This window comes from Hypanus sabinus, chromosome 9 (assembly GCF_030144855.1).
Source record: "Hypanus sabinus isolate sHypSab1 chromosome 9, sHypSab1.hap1, whole genome shotgun sequence".
Classification (NCBI taxonomy): domain Eukaryota; kingdom Metazoa; phylum Chordata; class Chondrichthyes; order Myliobatiformes; family Dasyatidae; genus Hypanus; species Hypanus sabinus.
Genome location: NC_082714.1, coordinates 17,404,903 through 17,420,147, shown reverse-complemented (window position 1 = coordinate 17,420,147; position 15,245 = coordinate 17,404,903). Strand labels below are relative to the sequence as shown.

The following is a 15,245-nucleotide window of genomic DNA, read 5'->3' as shown; positions in this document are numbered from 1 at the left end:
CCAGGTTTAAGCTGGTAAGGTTTCAGCAGGCACATTTTCAACTCTGAGCAGTCTGCAGATCTTGGTGCTGCCATGTTGCACTCAGTAAGGAGCACATTGGAACAGTGCTGACGACCCGAGGCAGTCACTTTCTCATGGGGGAAGGTACAGTTAACTCTCTGCTCGGAGGCCCCTCCATTTATGGCTTCAGTCTTCTTATTCACTGTTGCTACCTGACTTGCTGCGTGTTCCCAGTACTTTTTGTTTTTAATCGCAATGGGAACAACTTATTATGAAGTACCTTTACACATCTTGGTATGTTACGAAGCTTTGCAATGCATATGTAACTGTGAGGTTTGGCCACCATGCGTTTGTCTAGGGGAAGACTGCTTCTGGCCCCTCCAAAATGAGAAATCTCGTTTGTGTGGACGCTGCGTGATGTGTCGTCCGGTTACAAATCCGCACCACAAAATATCAGGCAGTACACCGTATGCAATTAAACGATTGAACTTTATAAATCTTAATCTGACTATAGGGTTAGTAAAGAAAATAAAAAGAAAAAGGGCCCATTTTATAATAAACTGTCTAATGTGCACGTTGGAGCTCATGGTTCCGTCCATTCATTCCCCATTGACCTCTCCCGACTGTCGCTGACCCTCAGACCCTCACTCCAGGTCCACTCCAACTGGGGGTCTACCAACTCTCTTCATCTCTCGCCGACTAAAGACCGCAAGTACCTTCTCTCAGACACACAAGAAGAAACAACGCACCTCTCATTGGACGACGCACATTCCAAAGTCCCCGTTATCTCCAGTCAGAGCCCACACTGCTACAGAGAAACCATTACTTAATCAGTGAAACATTACAGAGAGGCCATTACATTAGCAGTGAAGCCTTACACAGCGATACACACAGTAAGCTGTAACAATAGAGATAGGCTATTAAATGAAGTACCTGCACTCAGTAGCCACTTACACCTGTACATTAATGCAAATATCTAAACTTACAGAAAAGAAGAAAATTGTGCAAATAATAAAAACGGTAAATAATACTGAGAACGTGAGTTGCAGAGTCCTTGAAAATGAGTCCATAGGTTGTGGAAACAGGGAACACACACAAAATGCTGGAGGAACGCAGCAGGCCAGGCAGCATCAATGGAAAATAGTAAACAGTTGATGTTTTGGGCCGAGACACCCTCCCAGTTCAGAGTTGAGGTGAGTGAAGTTATCCAAACTGGTTCAGGGCCCTGATGGTTGAAGGGTAATTACTGTTCCAGAACCTGGTTGTTTGGGACCTAGGGCTTCTGAACCTCCTGGCCAATAGCAGTTGTGAGAAGAAGCATAGCCTGGATGAGGGAGGTCCTTGATGGATGTTGCTTTCTTGTGGCATTGCTCCTGCTGATTGGCTCAGTGATGGGCAGGGCTTTGCCTATGATGGGATGGGCTGTATCTACCACTTTTGCAGAGAGGTTGAATCTGGAAGTTTTTAATACAATGCTGAGAAAAGGGAAAAAAATTGTGCTAAAGTAAATTTGAACTATGAGCTGAACTGACAGGAGGGGTGAAACAGCTGCCATTGAACACATTAGGAAGAATGAAATGACAGGCCAGACAGCCTTTTTCTATATCCATATCGTAAGTCTGACAAATTATCCTCAATCCATTCTCATTTTATGAACTCTGAATGAAATCAAGCCATGACTTGTTACTGCATCATCCCGGACACGTCTTCTGGATGCCAGGCAGAGTTAGTGGCAGCCTCGTCTTTTCTCCAGTGAAGTCTACCCTCCTAATTCTGCTAAATTAAGTCTAATAACATGACCATGACCGACCACAGCAAACATCCTGTCAAAATACTCCTCAAAAAAGGATGAATGTAATAAAATGGGGAGAGGGCTATTTATTAGCCCTGTTCACAATGCTTTAGTCCCTGTGCAGATCATCGGGGCAGATTTGACTAATGTGATTCCAGAAATAGCAGTCACAGGTTTTAAATTGGAAAAAAAAATTGCACAGGGGAAAAGCAAGTTAAAAATAAGAGGATAATGAACTTCATCACTTCTATATTTAGCTTCACGGCTTAATGAAAAGGGCAGTTGCACGTGTCATTGATGTAAGTTTACGGTAATCACCTGGATCTCCAGGAGGTGTGCAGCAACAGCCTGGTGAGTACGGTGCCCAATGACCAGCAGAGTGTTAAAATATTAAATATTAATTATTAAAACAATATGAAGGAATGTTAAGAGCTCCCTGGTTCAGTTCTGTGAGTTATTAAACACTTCATATCTAATAGCGACGGATGTCTGTGCGTTTAATCAAAAGCAGGATGATGTCCAGTAAAATAAAAGCCTCAATAATTCATTACCATGGTGATTGTAACATATCAATAATATATTGAAATGCGCTAAACAAAGACTCCATTGGGAAATATGCACAATGGCCACTTTATTAGGTACCTTCCATATGTAGGTTTTCTTCTATTTCTGTAGCCCATCCATTTCAAGGTTTGATGCGTTGGGCATTCAGAGATGCTCTTCTGCATTCCACTGTTGTGACGAGTGGTTATTTAAGTTACTGTCATCTTTCTGTCAGCTTACGTTGCAGCATCCATCGTCAAAGATCCTCAGCACCCAGACTATGCTCTTTCTCACTTTTGCCATCAGATAGAAGATGCAAATGGCTCAGGACTTGTCCCACCAGGTTCAAGAACAGCCTTCAGGGTCTTACAACTACACTCATTCTATTTCTGGTGTTCCCACAACTGATGGTCTCACTTTAAGGACTTTTTATCGTGTTATCTCATGCTCTTTCATTTAATTTTATTTCATACTCGTTATTTATTTATCAAAGTCACCTAGACCTTCTCCACTCTGATGTTTGGTCTGAAGAACAGCTGAACCTCTTAACCATGTCTGCGTGCTTTTATGCATTGAGTTGCTGCCACATGATTGGCTGATTAGATATTTGCATTAACGAGCAGGTGTTCAGGTGTACCTAATAAAGTGGCTGCTGAGTGTAATTCTCTGTCAGGATGGTGTGTTTTATTTGTAAGGGAGCTGGTGCCCCCATGTGTCTGAAATCCTTGCCCTTCTTGATAGTAGAGGTTGCAGGTACTGTCAGAGTGGCTTTGAAGAGTAACTGCAATGCATTCTGTCAATTGTACATGCTCTAGTGAGAAGTGTGTGTTGCTTTGTGTTGGATGAGTGTTGTTGGAATGGCGTTATTCCAGGCAAATGGAGAACAAGACCATAAGACGTAGGAGTAGCATTAGGCCATTTAGCTCATTGGGTCTGTTCCACCATTCCATCATGGCTGGTTTACTATCCCTCTCGACCTCATAGCTCTGCATTCTCCCCTTGACACCCTTACTAATCAAGAACCTATCAACCTCCACTTTAAATATATCCAATGACTTGGCCTCTACAGCCAGCAGTGGCAATGAATTCCACAGATCCACCACCCTCTGGCTAACTAAATTCCTCTTCTTTTCTGTTCCAAAGGGGCATCCTTTTTTTTCTGATCTATACCCTTTGGTCATAGACTCTCTCATTTTTGGAAACAGTCCCTCCAAGTCCACTCTATCTAGACCTTTAAATATTTAGTAGGTTTCATTGAAATTTCTCCCTCTTCAAAACTCCAGTGATAGTAGTCCAGAGTCATCAAATCCTTTTCATATATTAACCTCTTCATTCCAGGGATCATTTTGTGAACCTCCTCTGTACCGTCTCCGATACTAGCATACCTTTTCTTGGATATGGGGGCCCAAAACTATATACGTTCCCAAATAATCCTTCAGAATCCTGAAATCTGTAGATAATGGAAGGGGTTTGTGGTGCCAGGAGGTAAGGTATCAATGGTAACATCAGTGAATATAAAAGATGGGTGGATCGATCCCCCCCCCCCCCTTGTTGGAGATGGTCTTTGCTTGGCATCTTTTAGTTGAGATAGTTACTTGCCATTTATCAGTCAAGCCTACTTCATCCGTCATTTGCTGAGGAAATGAGAATAGCATTTGGTATTGTGCAATCATTAGCCATCATCCCCACCACCCCTCCCAACAGTATGGTGGTGATGTAGCAGCTGAAGATGATTGGGTTAGGACTCCTGAGGTGATATCCTGCAGCTATAACCACAGACACCTTCCATTATGCATGGTGTGCCTCCAGCCATTAGGATGTTTCTTATTGACTTTCATTTTATCTGGGCTTCTGAACTCCAGACGTTATCTGATGCTAGCTTGATGGCAAGGGCAGTTGCCATCATGTCGTCATGGAAATTCAGCTTTGGACCAAAATTGTGATGAAGTCTGACAAGACCCTCTTGCCTCAGAAGGTAGTGGAGTCCAATTCTGTGTATGCTTTCAAGAAAGAATTAGATAGAGCTCTTAAAGATAGCAGAGTCAAGGGATATGGGGAGAAGGCAGGAACAGGGTACTGATTGTGGATGATCAGCCATGATCACAGTGAATGGCGGTGCTGGCTAGAAGGGCCAAATGGCCTACTCCAGTACCTATTGACCTTGACCCAAAGTCAAGGCAAAATCATAGTAAAATTTATTATCAAAGTACATAAACAGTTTACAAAAGACTTGGGCTTTCAAAAATAATGAAATAAAAAGTTCCTAGATATCAAGAAGTACTATAAAGAGCAGTAAACAGTAAAAACGTAAATTAAGTCAATATTTGGTGTGACTATCCTTTGCCTTTAAAACTGCATCAATTCTCTTAGGTACACTGTAATGCAGTTTTATAAGAAAATTGGCTAGTAGGTTGTTCCAATCATCTTGGAGTACTTGACACAGTTGTTCTGCAGACTTCGGCTGTCTCATTTGATTCTGCCTCTCCATGTAATCCTGTTGAGACCAGGGCTCTGTGGAGGCCAAAACGTCTGAAACCATATATTTAAAAAAATCTCTGGTGCCTAAGAAGTTTAAGGGAAATATGAGGGGAAACTTCTTCACCCAGAGGGAAATGGGAGTGTACAATAAGCTGTACGAGTGGTGCATGTGAGCTTGATTTCAACATTTAAGAGAAGTTTGGATAGATACATGAATAATAGGGGTATGGAGGGCTATGAGCTGGAGTCTGGTTTGCTGTCAACTACAATCTTTAAAGTTTATGTACCAACATCCTGTAACTCGTCATGTCTCGAATGTTCAATCATGTCTATTGAGTGAAATAGATTCTTGCAGTGTATCGAACAATTGGTCTTGAAATACCTGTCAAAATGCAACCAGCTGAATACACACAGTCGCAGTTTGTCACTATGCACTAACTGTTCTGTCTTGTAATATTTCTTGGCTTGTGTCCCATGGAAGTGATAATAAAGAAGTTCCTTTGTGTTTTCCCTGAATTATAACTTCATATCTAAATAGCATTATATCACTGTCAAATCTTGGTGTGTAGCTTTCACATCCATTGTTGGTGTCTGTTGCATTCTCTCATTTCACCGACCATTCTTATTCCTTCATTTGAGGCCCTCTTTTGGTCGGATCGACCATGGATGTTGAGTCCCAGCTATCTTCATAATCCGCAAGCCAGGGCAGTACGATGAAGAGCAAGTCGTTGCCCATGTAGCAGTCTCTCTCTCCCTCTCTCTCTCTCTCCTCTCTCTCTCCCTCTCTCTCTTCTCTCTCGCTCCCTCTCTCTCTCTCTCTCTCTCTTTCTCTCTCTTCCTCTCCACCTCCTCCCCCTGCTCTCCTCTCTCCCTCCCTCTCCCTCTCCACTCAGCTGATGAATCCAAAGGAACAGTAAAGACCACTAAAATAAGCTGGCCACTGAGCGTACGTTCATGGTTTTCTGCTGCTGTAACCCATCTACTTCAAGGTTTGACATGTTATGCATTCGGAGGTTCTCTTCTGCACACCACTGTGGCAGCATGTGGTTATTTGAGTTTCTGCCGCCTTCTTGACAGCTTGAACCAGTCTGGCCATTCTCCTCTGACCCCTCTCATTAACACACCCATTTTTTACCCACAGAACTGGTGCTTGTTGGATTTTTTAAAAAAATTTCACACTATTCTCTGTAAACCCTAGAGATTGTTGTGCATAAAAATCTTTGGAGATCAGCAGTTTCTGAGATACTCAAACCACCCCGTCTGCTACCAACAAGCATTCCATGACCAAAGTCACCTAGCTCACATTTCTTTCCCATTCTACTGTTTGGTCTGAACAACAACTGAACATTGAGATGGTGTCTCATGTTTGGCTGCTTAGATATTTGCAGAGATGAGCAGGTGTACAGGCGTCCCTAATTAAGTGGTCACTGAGTGTACAACAGATTAATAACATCTGAGCAGGAGGAGGACATTCAGCCCACCAATCCTGCCCCACCATTCAATATCACCAAAGTTGATGATCTCAGGTTGTGTCAATTCCCTTATCCTTCAAAAACATATTGACTTCCTCCTTATAAATACCCCGGTGATAGAGCTCCACAGCCCTCTATGGTTTGAGAATTTCAAAGGTTCACCACTCTTTTTAGGAGGAAGTACTCATTAAATATTGAGACAAACACCAGGTTCAAGTACAGTTACCTCCCTTTAACCATGCAGTTCTTGAGCCAATCTGCCCAACCCTGATCACTGCATCGGTACAGCAACATTAGGAACACCTTAAACAACATACTAAAATAGACATTTATGTGCTAATTTTGTGCTTTCTTGTATAACTTATGATTTTTTTCTTGTGAATGTTGTCTATCTGATGACATGCTGCTGCAAGTAAATTTTTTATTGCACTTGTGCATGTGACAAGAAACTCAACTTTAACTTTCAACTTGGACTTTGAAGTGAGTTGAAGGAGGTGCTACAGGGACGCAGGGTCCAGGTCTCACTCTCCACCCCCTCAGTGGTCACCCCAAACTTGGGGAAAGACTGTAGTATAGAGTTCTCCCACTACTGAATAGGGAAGGGTCCGGTACGATGAGGACGACCCTCAATTATTACTTAATGCATTGTCTATGAATACAATAATGTTAAGGCATTCAACACACACAAAATGCTGGAGGAACTCAGCAGGTCAGGCAGCATCTATGGAAAAGAGTAAACAGTTGACGTTTCAGGCCGAGCCCTTTCATCAGGATAGATGAATGGTGGTCCCTTACTTCCATGGCCTTCTGTCCTTGCTAATCAGATTCCTCCTTTTCCAGTCCTTTATCTCTTTCACTAATCAACTTCCCAGCTCTCTACTTCACCCCTTCCTCCCTCCTGGTTTCACTTATCACCTACTACCTTTTACTTCTCCCTCCCTCCCCCCACCTTCTTACTCTGACTTCCCTTCCTTTTTCTCAACTCCTGCTGAAGGGCTCTCAGTTCAAAACGTCGACTGCTCACTCTTCCATAGAAGCTGCCTGGCCTGCTGAGTTCCTCCAACATTTTGTGTGTTTTACTTGGATGTCCAGCATCTGCAGATTTTCAAGGCATTGTACAGTTTGTAATATTTTATTATGAATAAAGCTTATTTTGATATTAAATATATATATAACAAATAAGTCAATGGTGTATGCATAAATTCATCTCTTTTGTCCCTTGTACTGAGCGTGTACTTTTTAACAGTAAAAAGTCTGCCTTGCTCCCGCCTAATAGCTCACTTGCTGTGCAGACCCTTTAATCTTAAATCCATAATTATTGAGGTACGAAATACAACTGGCTGGGATGTGCCCCAGAAATAATGACCCACTTCTCACCAATTCATTAATTACTTCCATTTATCTTGTTATAGAACATTTATTTTGTTTGGCTGTGATCGTAGCCAATGTACAATGCCTCATGTTGACCCTCAGAGTAAATTTTGATCGCCCTTTCTTTCTTCTTTCTCTCTTCAGCAAACTCCCTAGCTGGGCTAGGGCGGTGGTACCCCGAATATTTTATATAACAGAGAAGGCATGGAATTACTATCCTTATACAATCACAGGTAAGGAGAATTCCAGGTGTTCTGCTACTGAAACCATTCTTAAACTGGAGGTCCAGCTGCTTTCTGCAGAGATAGAGCTTAGCTTTATTTGTCACATGTACATTGAAACAAACAGTAAACTGCACCATTTGCATGAAATCGAATCAGTGGGGGATGTGCTGGGGGCAGCCCGCAGCTGTTGCCACTCTTCCAGCACCAACGTAGCATGCCTACAATCTAACCATACATCTTTGGAATGTGGGAGGAAACCGGAGCACCCAACAGAAACCTATGTAGTCATGCAGAGAATATACAAATTCCTTATAGACTGTGGCAGGAATCGAACACTGATCGGTGGTCACTGGCAGTGTAAAGTGATTATGATAAATGAAATTTCATCAACAGAAACTAATGAATCTTTGGATTTGTCTTCACTTCCCTTTTCCACGGCCTCCTATCCTTAACTGCAACAGGAGTTGTGCTGTCTTCAACTTAGAAAACACTAAGCAAGAAGAAAGCAGCTTTCTGTCTAAGTTCCTTGCATCTGGCACAAAGGAGATTCCAATAAGGGCAAGAATTTGGTGGGTTTGGCACCTTTGACAGTCTGTGGAACTTTAAGAAAAGACCGGTGCGCCTTTTCTTAAAAGATCAACTACAACACAGTTAAAAGAGGAACTGTTCAATAGCAAGTGGCTTGCTTTGTTTTTACTTGGTCAGCTGGAGGATGAGGTCTCACGCGACACAAAAACTGCAGACGCAGGAATCTGGAGCAACAGAGCTTCTGCTGGAAGAACTCAAGAGGGTTAAGCATTATCTGTGGAAGCAGAAGTGCTGACGCTTTGTCTGGAAACCCTGCATCAGACTGGGATTTGGCCCAAAACGTCAACAATTCCTCTCGCCCACAGATGCGGCTCAACTCTGATGATTGCCTCCAGCAGTTAGTTTCTTGTTTGAGATTCCATGTGGAACCTATCAACCTCTGCTTTAAATACACCCAATGAATTGGCTCCTACAGCCCATGGTAGCAATAAATTCCACAGATTCACCACCCTCTGGCTAAAGAAATTCCTCCTCACCTCTATTCTAAATGGACGCCCTTCTATTCTGAGGCTGCGTCCTCTGGTCTCCGAGTTAGAAAGTTCTGGCTTCAAGTCCTGTATCAGATACCTGAGCATAAAACTCCAGTTGGCAATCCAGGGCAGTACTGAGAGGAAATGAAGTTCTTTACCAGGCATGATCCTATGGTCCAGCTATGGTCCTGCCAACTTTCTTGAGAGTACGTACATAAAAGAGCCAGAACACTATTCTGCGAAGCACTGAGAAGCCATCCCAATGCCATGGCCAGTACTTAGCTCTCAATCAAAACCAGTAAAAGAGATATCTGCTCGTTAACACATTACAGTTTGTTTGTGCAAGCTCTGGCACAGATTGTTGCCTTGTTCCCTATAATAGTGACAACACTTCAAACAAACTTGAATGACTCTAAATCCCTCAGGGTGATGTAAGATACAGCATGCTTAACTCATTCTGAATAAGCAAACCACTTTTGCTTTCCCCTCAGATAGCAGCCCTGGTTAATTGAGTGAGAATATTTTCTGGTCTATTGCCACTTCAATAGGAAATAGAGACTTACACTTGTGTGTATCTTTCACCTCCTATTCGGGACAACTCAAGGCATGATGCACATCATGAAATCTTGCTGGTGCTCTAATGTAGGAAACACGGTACCAGGGTTTTGCACAGACACATATTGCTGGAGGAACTCAGCAGGTCAGGCAGCATCTATGGAAAGGAGTAAACAGTCTTTGTTTTGGGCCAAGACCCTTCATCAGGACTGGAAAGGAAGGGGAGAAGTCCAGTTCTGCTGAAGGGTCTCAGCCTGAAATGACAGCTGTTTACTCTTTTCCATAGATACAGCCTGGCCTGCTGAGTTCTTCCAGCATTTTGTCTGCATTACTTTGGATTTCCAGCATCTGCAGATTTTCTCGTTTTTGTTTGCACAGTAAACCAGCCATGTGCTATTAGCAGCCATGTTTAGTGAGGGAAAATCTTGACCAAGATGTCAAAACAGAAGTGAGGAGTTATAAGAGACTGCGAACGCTGGAATCTGGAACAGCAATTTGCTGGAGGAACGCAGTGGTTCAAACAGCATCTGTGGGAGGAAAGGAACTGGCGACATTCCAGATCGAATCTTCCATCAGTACTCCTGCAGATGCTACTTGACCCGGTGAGTTCCTCCAGTGGATCATTCATTTCTACCAAGTCGAAATGTGCCTTTTATTTTGAAATACTACCTTAGGATCTTACATATCCACCTGAGAGAACAGGCACACTGGGATTGGGTATCTCATCTGTAGGGTATCAGCCCACCTATCCATCACCAAAGCAATTGGAAGGTGGGGAGAGGGGAAGGGACACCTGCTGGCAGGTGACAGGTGAGACAGGGAGAGGGGGAAATTGGATGGGCAGGGGAGGGTGATGAAGTAAGAAGCTAGGAGGTGATAGAAGAACAGGTAAGCATCTGAAGAAGAAGGAGTCTAATAGTTGACCATTTAAGAAAGGGAAGGAGGACGGGCACCTGAGGGAGGAGGTGGGCAAGTGAGGAGAATTTAAAGGATAAGAGAGGAAGCAGAATAGTGAATGGAAAAAGAAAGGGGAGGGGACCGGAAGTTGGAGAAACCAATGTTCATACTCAGACCGACTATGTTTTTGTGTTGGAGTCTTAGCAGTAGAATTTAAACCAGCGATCCACTGGGAGGTAAGAATGAAGCCTGTAATACTGTAAAGCTCTACACCAAGCTGGAACAATAAAAAGATTCAATACCACCATGGAATTTGGATTATCTTATCTGGCTGGCCAGTACTACTTTACTCAATTCAGAGTCCTGTTGCTGGGAACCTTGGCTAGGGAAGGGCAAACATTTAAAGTATTTTGTGCTACCAGCCATTAATTCTGATCATTAAGATACATCTCCTCTGTACAAGGGAATCACATTTGGAACGGTGTCCAATTTCAGTGCCCACATACACTCTAAATGCTACAAATTGAGATTCGAACTGAATGTTCTCTCTTCAAGTTGTGCTCCAGTGTACACAGGCATGAAAAGAGTACTTCTATATTGTGTTCCAGCTTCTAAATGGAAAATGCAACACCTTCTTTCAAAGGATGTTGCTGCTAGGCAACAGATTTTTTGTTCTTTATTCATAAAGGACTGCAAAGTCCTTTCGGCTCAGGAGAAACTCAGTTAAACCTAATTGCATAAGCATTTTAAAATGTTCACCCAAATGACCATCTTGGGGATCTTGGGGTTGGGGTGGTGGTGGTGGGGGTGATTGTTTTGCAATTGTTATAATAATACATTTTCTCTCTGTCTTTTTCTGCACTGCCCAAATCCCATCCGGCACAACTAGAATACACGGTGAGTACCTTCATTTCTACATTGTGTAAATCCCTCCTTTATCAACCATAAGACATAGGAGCAGAACAAGTCCATTCAGCCCATTGAGTCTGCTCTACCGTTGCATCACAGCTGATTTATTATCCATTCTCCTGCCTTTTCCCGATAACCTTTGACATTATTACTAATCAAGAATTTGTCAACCTGCGCCTTAAACCTACCCAATGACTTGGCACCCACAGCCACCTGTGGCAATGAATTCCACAGATTCACCACCCTCTGGCTAAAGAAATTCTTTCTAATTTCTTATGAAAGAAAGTGATACCGAATAAGCCCGGATGTAATATAGAGCTATAAAAAGCAGTCAGCCAGTCAGAATCAATTACAATCCATAGGCAGTTTGACCAGTCATGTTGCAAAGTAGCTCTACTCATCCATTACTTGCAAAACTTACTTTGAATCATAGCCTTTGGGTAAATTAGACAAATTTCTTACAGCTTTGCTGCCTGGTAATCAGTATCTATCACGTAAATTTTATGTCATTGTGTTTAATTTTACACTGCCTCAGAGCTGGAATGGTTAAGTGGAGATTTAATGAGTAGATTTAATAGAGGTAGAGTAATCCTATAGCATTTAGGAAGCCTACAAATGAGCCCCTAAAAGCAACAAGGAGCAGAAGGCTGTTGGTCATTGCTGGAGAATAGATTGATATAATTAGGTACTTTGTAGCTGGAATGAACATGGTGGGGTATGGGCTTGCTGTATGACTCTAGAACCTGGGGTCCACGGACGCCTCGGTTAAAAAAGGTTGTGGGCCCTTTGCTCTGGAACGTAATCTACCACTAAAACAGGAATGTGGGGTACAGCAACTCACTTTCCTTCTCACAAGCACAAGAGATTCTGCAGATGCTGGAAATCCAAAGTAACACACACACACACACACACACACACACACAAATGCTGGAGGAACTCCTCAGTTCATGTAGCATCTATGGAAAGGAATGAACAGTCACCATTTTCAGGCTGAGACCTTTCATCAGCACTGGAAAGGAAGGGGGTAAAAGCTAGAATAAGAAGGTGTGGGAGGGGAAGAAATTCAAGCTGGAAGGTGATAGGTGGAAAGGGTAGAGGGTTGGAGAAGGACAAATCTGATGGGGGGGGGGGAACCATCAGAGAAAGGGAAGGAAGAGATGCACCAGAAGGTAGTGTATGGTAGTGAGAAGAAGAGTAGTGGTAGGAGGGGAACCAAGAGTGGGGAATGGAAAAAGAGAGGGGGGATGGGGCAAGAAATTGCCGAAAGTTAAAGAAATTATTGGGGGCTATCCAGACAGAATATAAGGTGTTGCCCCTCCAACCATGAGGTTGGCTTTTTCATAGCAATAGAGGAAGGCCGTGGACAGATATGTTGGAATGGGAATGGGGATTGGATTTAAAATGGTTGGCCACTGGGAAATCAAGTTCAGTTTATTGTCATTTAATTCTAGATATGAATACTGCCAAGGTACTCCAGAACAAAGTGCACAACACAGTACCTATTACACTTCCTCATGGCTAGAAAGAATGTGGTGGACCAAGGGCATGCTGGTGGCAGGGAGTTCAGTAGTCTTAAGGCCTGGGGGAAGAAGCTGTTTCCCATCCCAACAGTTCTTCTCCTAATTGTACGGTACCGCCTGTGTGATGGTAGGGGTCAAAGCTCGTTCCTGCTTGATGTGGATGAAGTGAAGATGCTCCACACTTGCCATCTCTGTGTGCATGCCCTGGGACGTATCCGTCTACCTACATGCAGTCGTTGAGTTCTTCATATCCAATTGACCTTGCTGCTACCCTTCTCTTCCCTCCACCGCTTGCAGTGCTCCCTCACTTCCCGTGCACCTGTAATGCTTCCTCGCCTTCTTATTTTGGCTTCCTCCTGCTTCCACTCCTGATGAAGGGTCTCGGCCTGAAACACTGACTGTTTATTTCCCTCCATAGATGCTGCCTGTCCTGCTGAGTTCCTCCAGCATTTTGTGCGTCCTTCTCTTCTGCTCCTCCCCATGCCCGTCCTTTTCCTCCTGCTGTTCCCCCTCTCTGTCCTCTGTTTCTGTTTGACATACATCAGCTGTGTAGCTGAGTAAAGCTCTCTGGTACTGTGAATAGGGCTAAGCTGCTATAAATCTCCGTTTTGCTGTTTTAGAGGCAATAGTAAACTACGGTTAATGCCATATCACAAATTAAGAAATAGCCAATCTCTATAATTAGATTAACAATCACATTCTGTTAATGCAATTACACTGAATGATTATCTGTGATGATATAGATTAAAATGTTAAGTGATCTCCGTTACAGAGGAAACAATTCCAAGCTAATGTACAATTAAAAATAGAAGTATGATGTGTTTTTTTCCTAAGTTATCTCTATGAAAAAGGCTGATGAAGGGGAACAATGCATCTTTGCTTGATTCTAACTGAATCTTGTATTTGGAAGACAGATTCATTGACTACTATCTCTGCCTTCATACATGGGCTGGTATTGGTTTATTATTGTCACATGTGCCAAGGTACAGTGTAAAACTTGGACCATAAGACATAGGAGCCATTTAGCCCATCGTCTACCCTGTCATTCCATCATGGGTGGTTTATTATCCCTCTCAACCCCATTCTCTCACTTTCTCTCTGTTAACCTTTGACACCTTTACTAATCAAGAACCTATCAAACTCCATTTTAAATACATCCAATGTCTTGGATTCCACAACCATCTATACCAATGAATTCCACAGATTCACCACCCTCTGCCTAAAGAAATCCCTTTTCAGTTTCTTAATTTTGGTGTCCAGTAATTACATTGAGAACAAAAACTGTCCTGGCAGGTCAGTATTACTCCAACCTAAAACAACAAACTTGTTCTTAAGTAACAGACACAAAATGCAGGAGTCGACATTTCGGACCAAAACCCTTCATCAGAACTTGAAAGGAAGAGGCCCGAAAAGTTGATTCTTTACTCTTTGCCATAGATGCTGCCTGGCCTGCTGAGTTCCTCCTGCGTTTTGTGTACATACTTTGATTTCCGGCATCATCAGATTTTCTCTTGATGATGAAACTCGTTGTTGAGTAGAATTCATGGATAAAACCATGTACCTTCCTCTCTCAGCTCAGATCTAGTGGACTAAATCTCGTCCAGTGCTCTTTCATTCTGTGCTATGAGGAATTCAATGAGCCAACTAATCTTCATTACATCGGTGTGTGGAATACTGGGTTTCAGCATTTTGTCTTCTGAAGACTGCTTTTATTGCACAAATTGCCTTGTATAAAGACTGCTGCAGAAATCTGTGATGTGTGACAGAGTGACATATTAAGTAATTACAGGGTTTGGTTTCAATCTAAATTTTGTAGCCCATAAGACATTGTAGCAGAAGTAGGCCACTCAGCCCATTGATTCTGCTAGCCATTAGATCATGGCTGGTTTATTATTCCTTCAACCCCATTCTCCAGCCTTCTCCTTTAACACCCTTAGTAATCAAGAACTTAACAACCTCCACTTCAAATATACCCAGTGACTTGCCTCCACAGCCATCTGTGACAATGAATTCCACTGATTCTGGGTATGCATGTATTTATGCACATTTTATTCCATATCTATACATTAATCTCTAGATTTATTTTTATATAATTATTCATTCTTAATAATCATTGAATGTTTTTTCTTGTATGTCTTGCCCTGACCAACACACCACAACAATTCCTAGTACACTTAGTGGCCACTTTATTGGGTACAGCTGTACACCTGCTTAATAATGCAAATATTCCAATCATGTGTTAGCCACTCGATGCATAAAAGCATGCAGACATGGTCAAGAGGTTCAATTGTAGTTCAGTCAAAAGCAAAATGCGGAAAGAAATGTGATCTAAGTAACTTTGACTGTGGAATGGTTGTTGGTGGCAGACGGAGAGGTTTGAGTATCTCAGAAACAGCTGATCTCCTGGGATTTTAACACACAACAGT

General features: G+C 42.6%; 1 protein-coding gene across 1 annotated transcript in view; it reads left to right on the top strand.

Annotated features, from left to right (window-relative positions):
* The window catches only part of LOC132399127 (cytoplasmic phosphatidylinositol transfer protein 1-like), a 236,514-nt gene that overhangs the window by 147,872 nt on the left and 73,397 nt on the right, over positions 1 to 15,245 (top strand). Inside the window, exons 4-5 of the mRNA XM_059979139.1 lie at positions 7,801 to 7,889; positions 11,280 to 11,287. Coding sequence (XP_059835122.1) covers positions 7,801 to 7,889; positions 11,280 to 11,287 — 97 coding nt within the window. The remainder of the gene's footprint in view (positions 1 to 7,800; positions 7,890 to 11,279; positions 11,288 to 15,245) is intronic.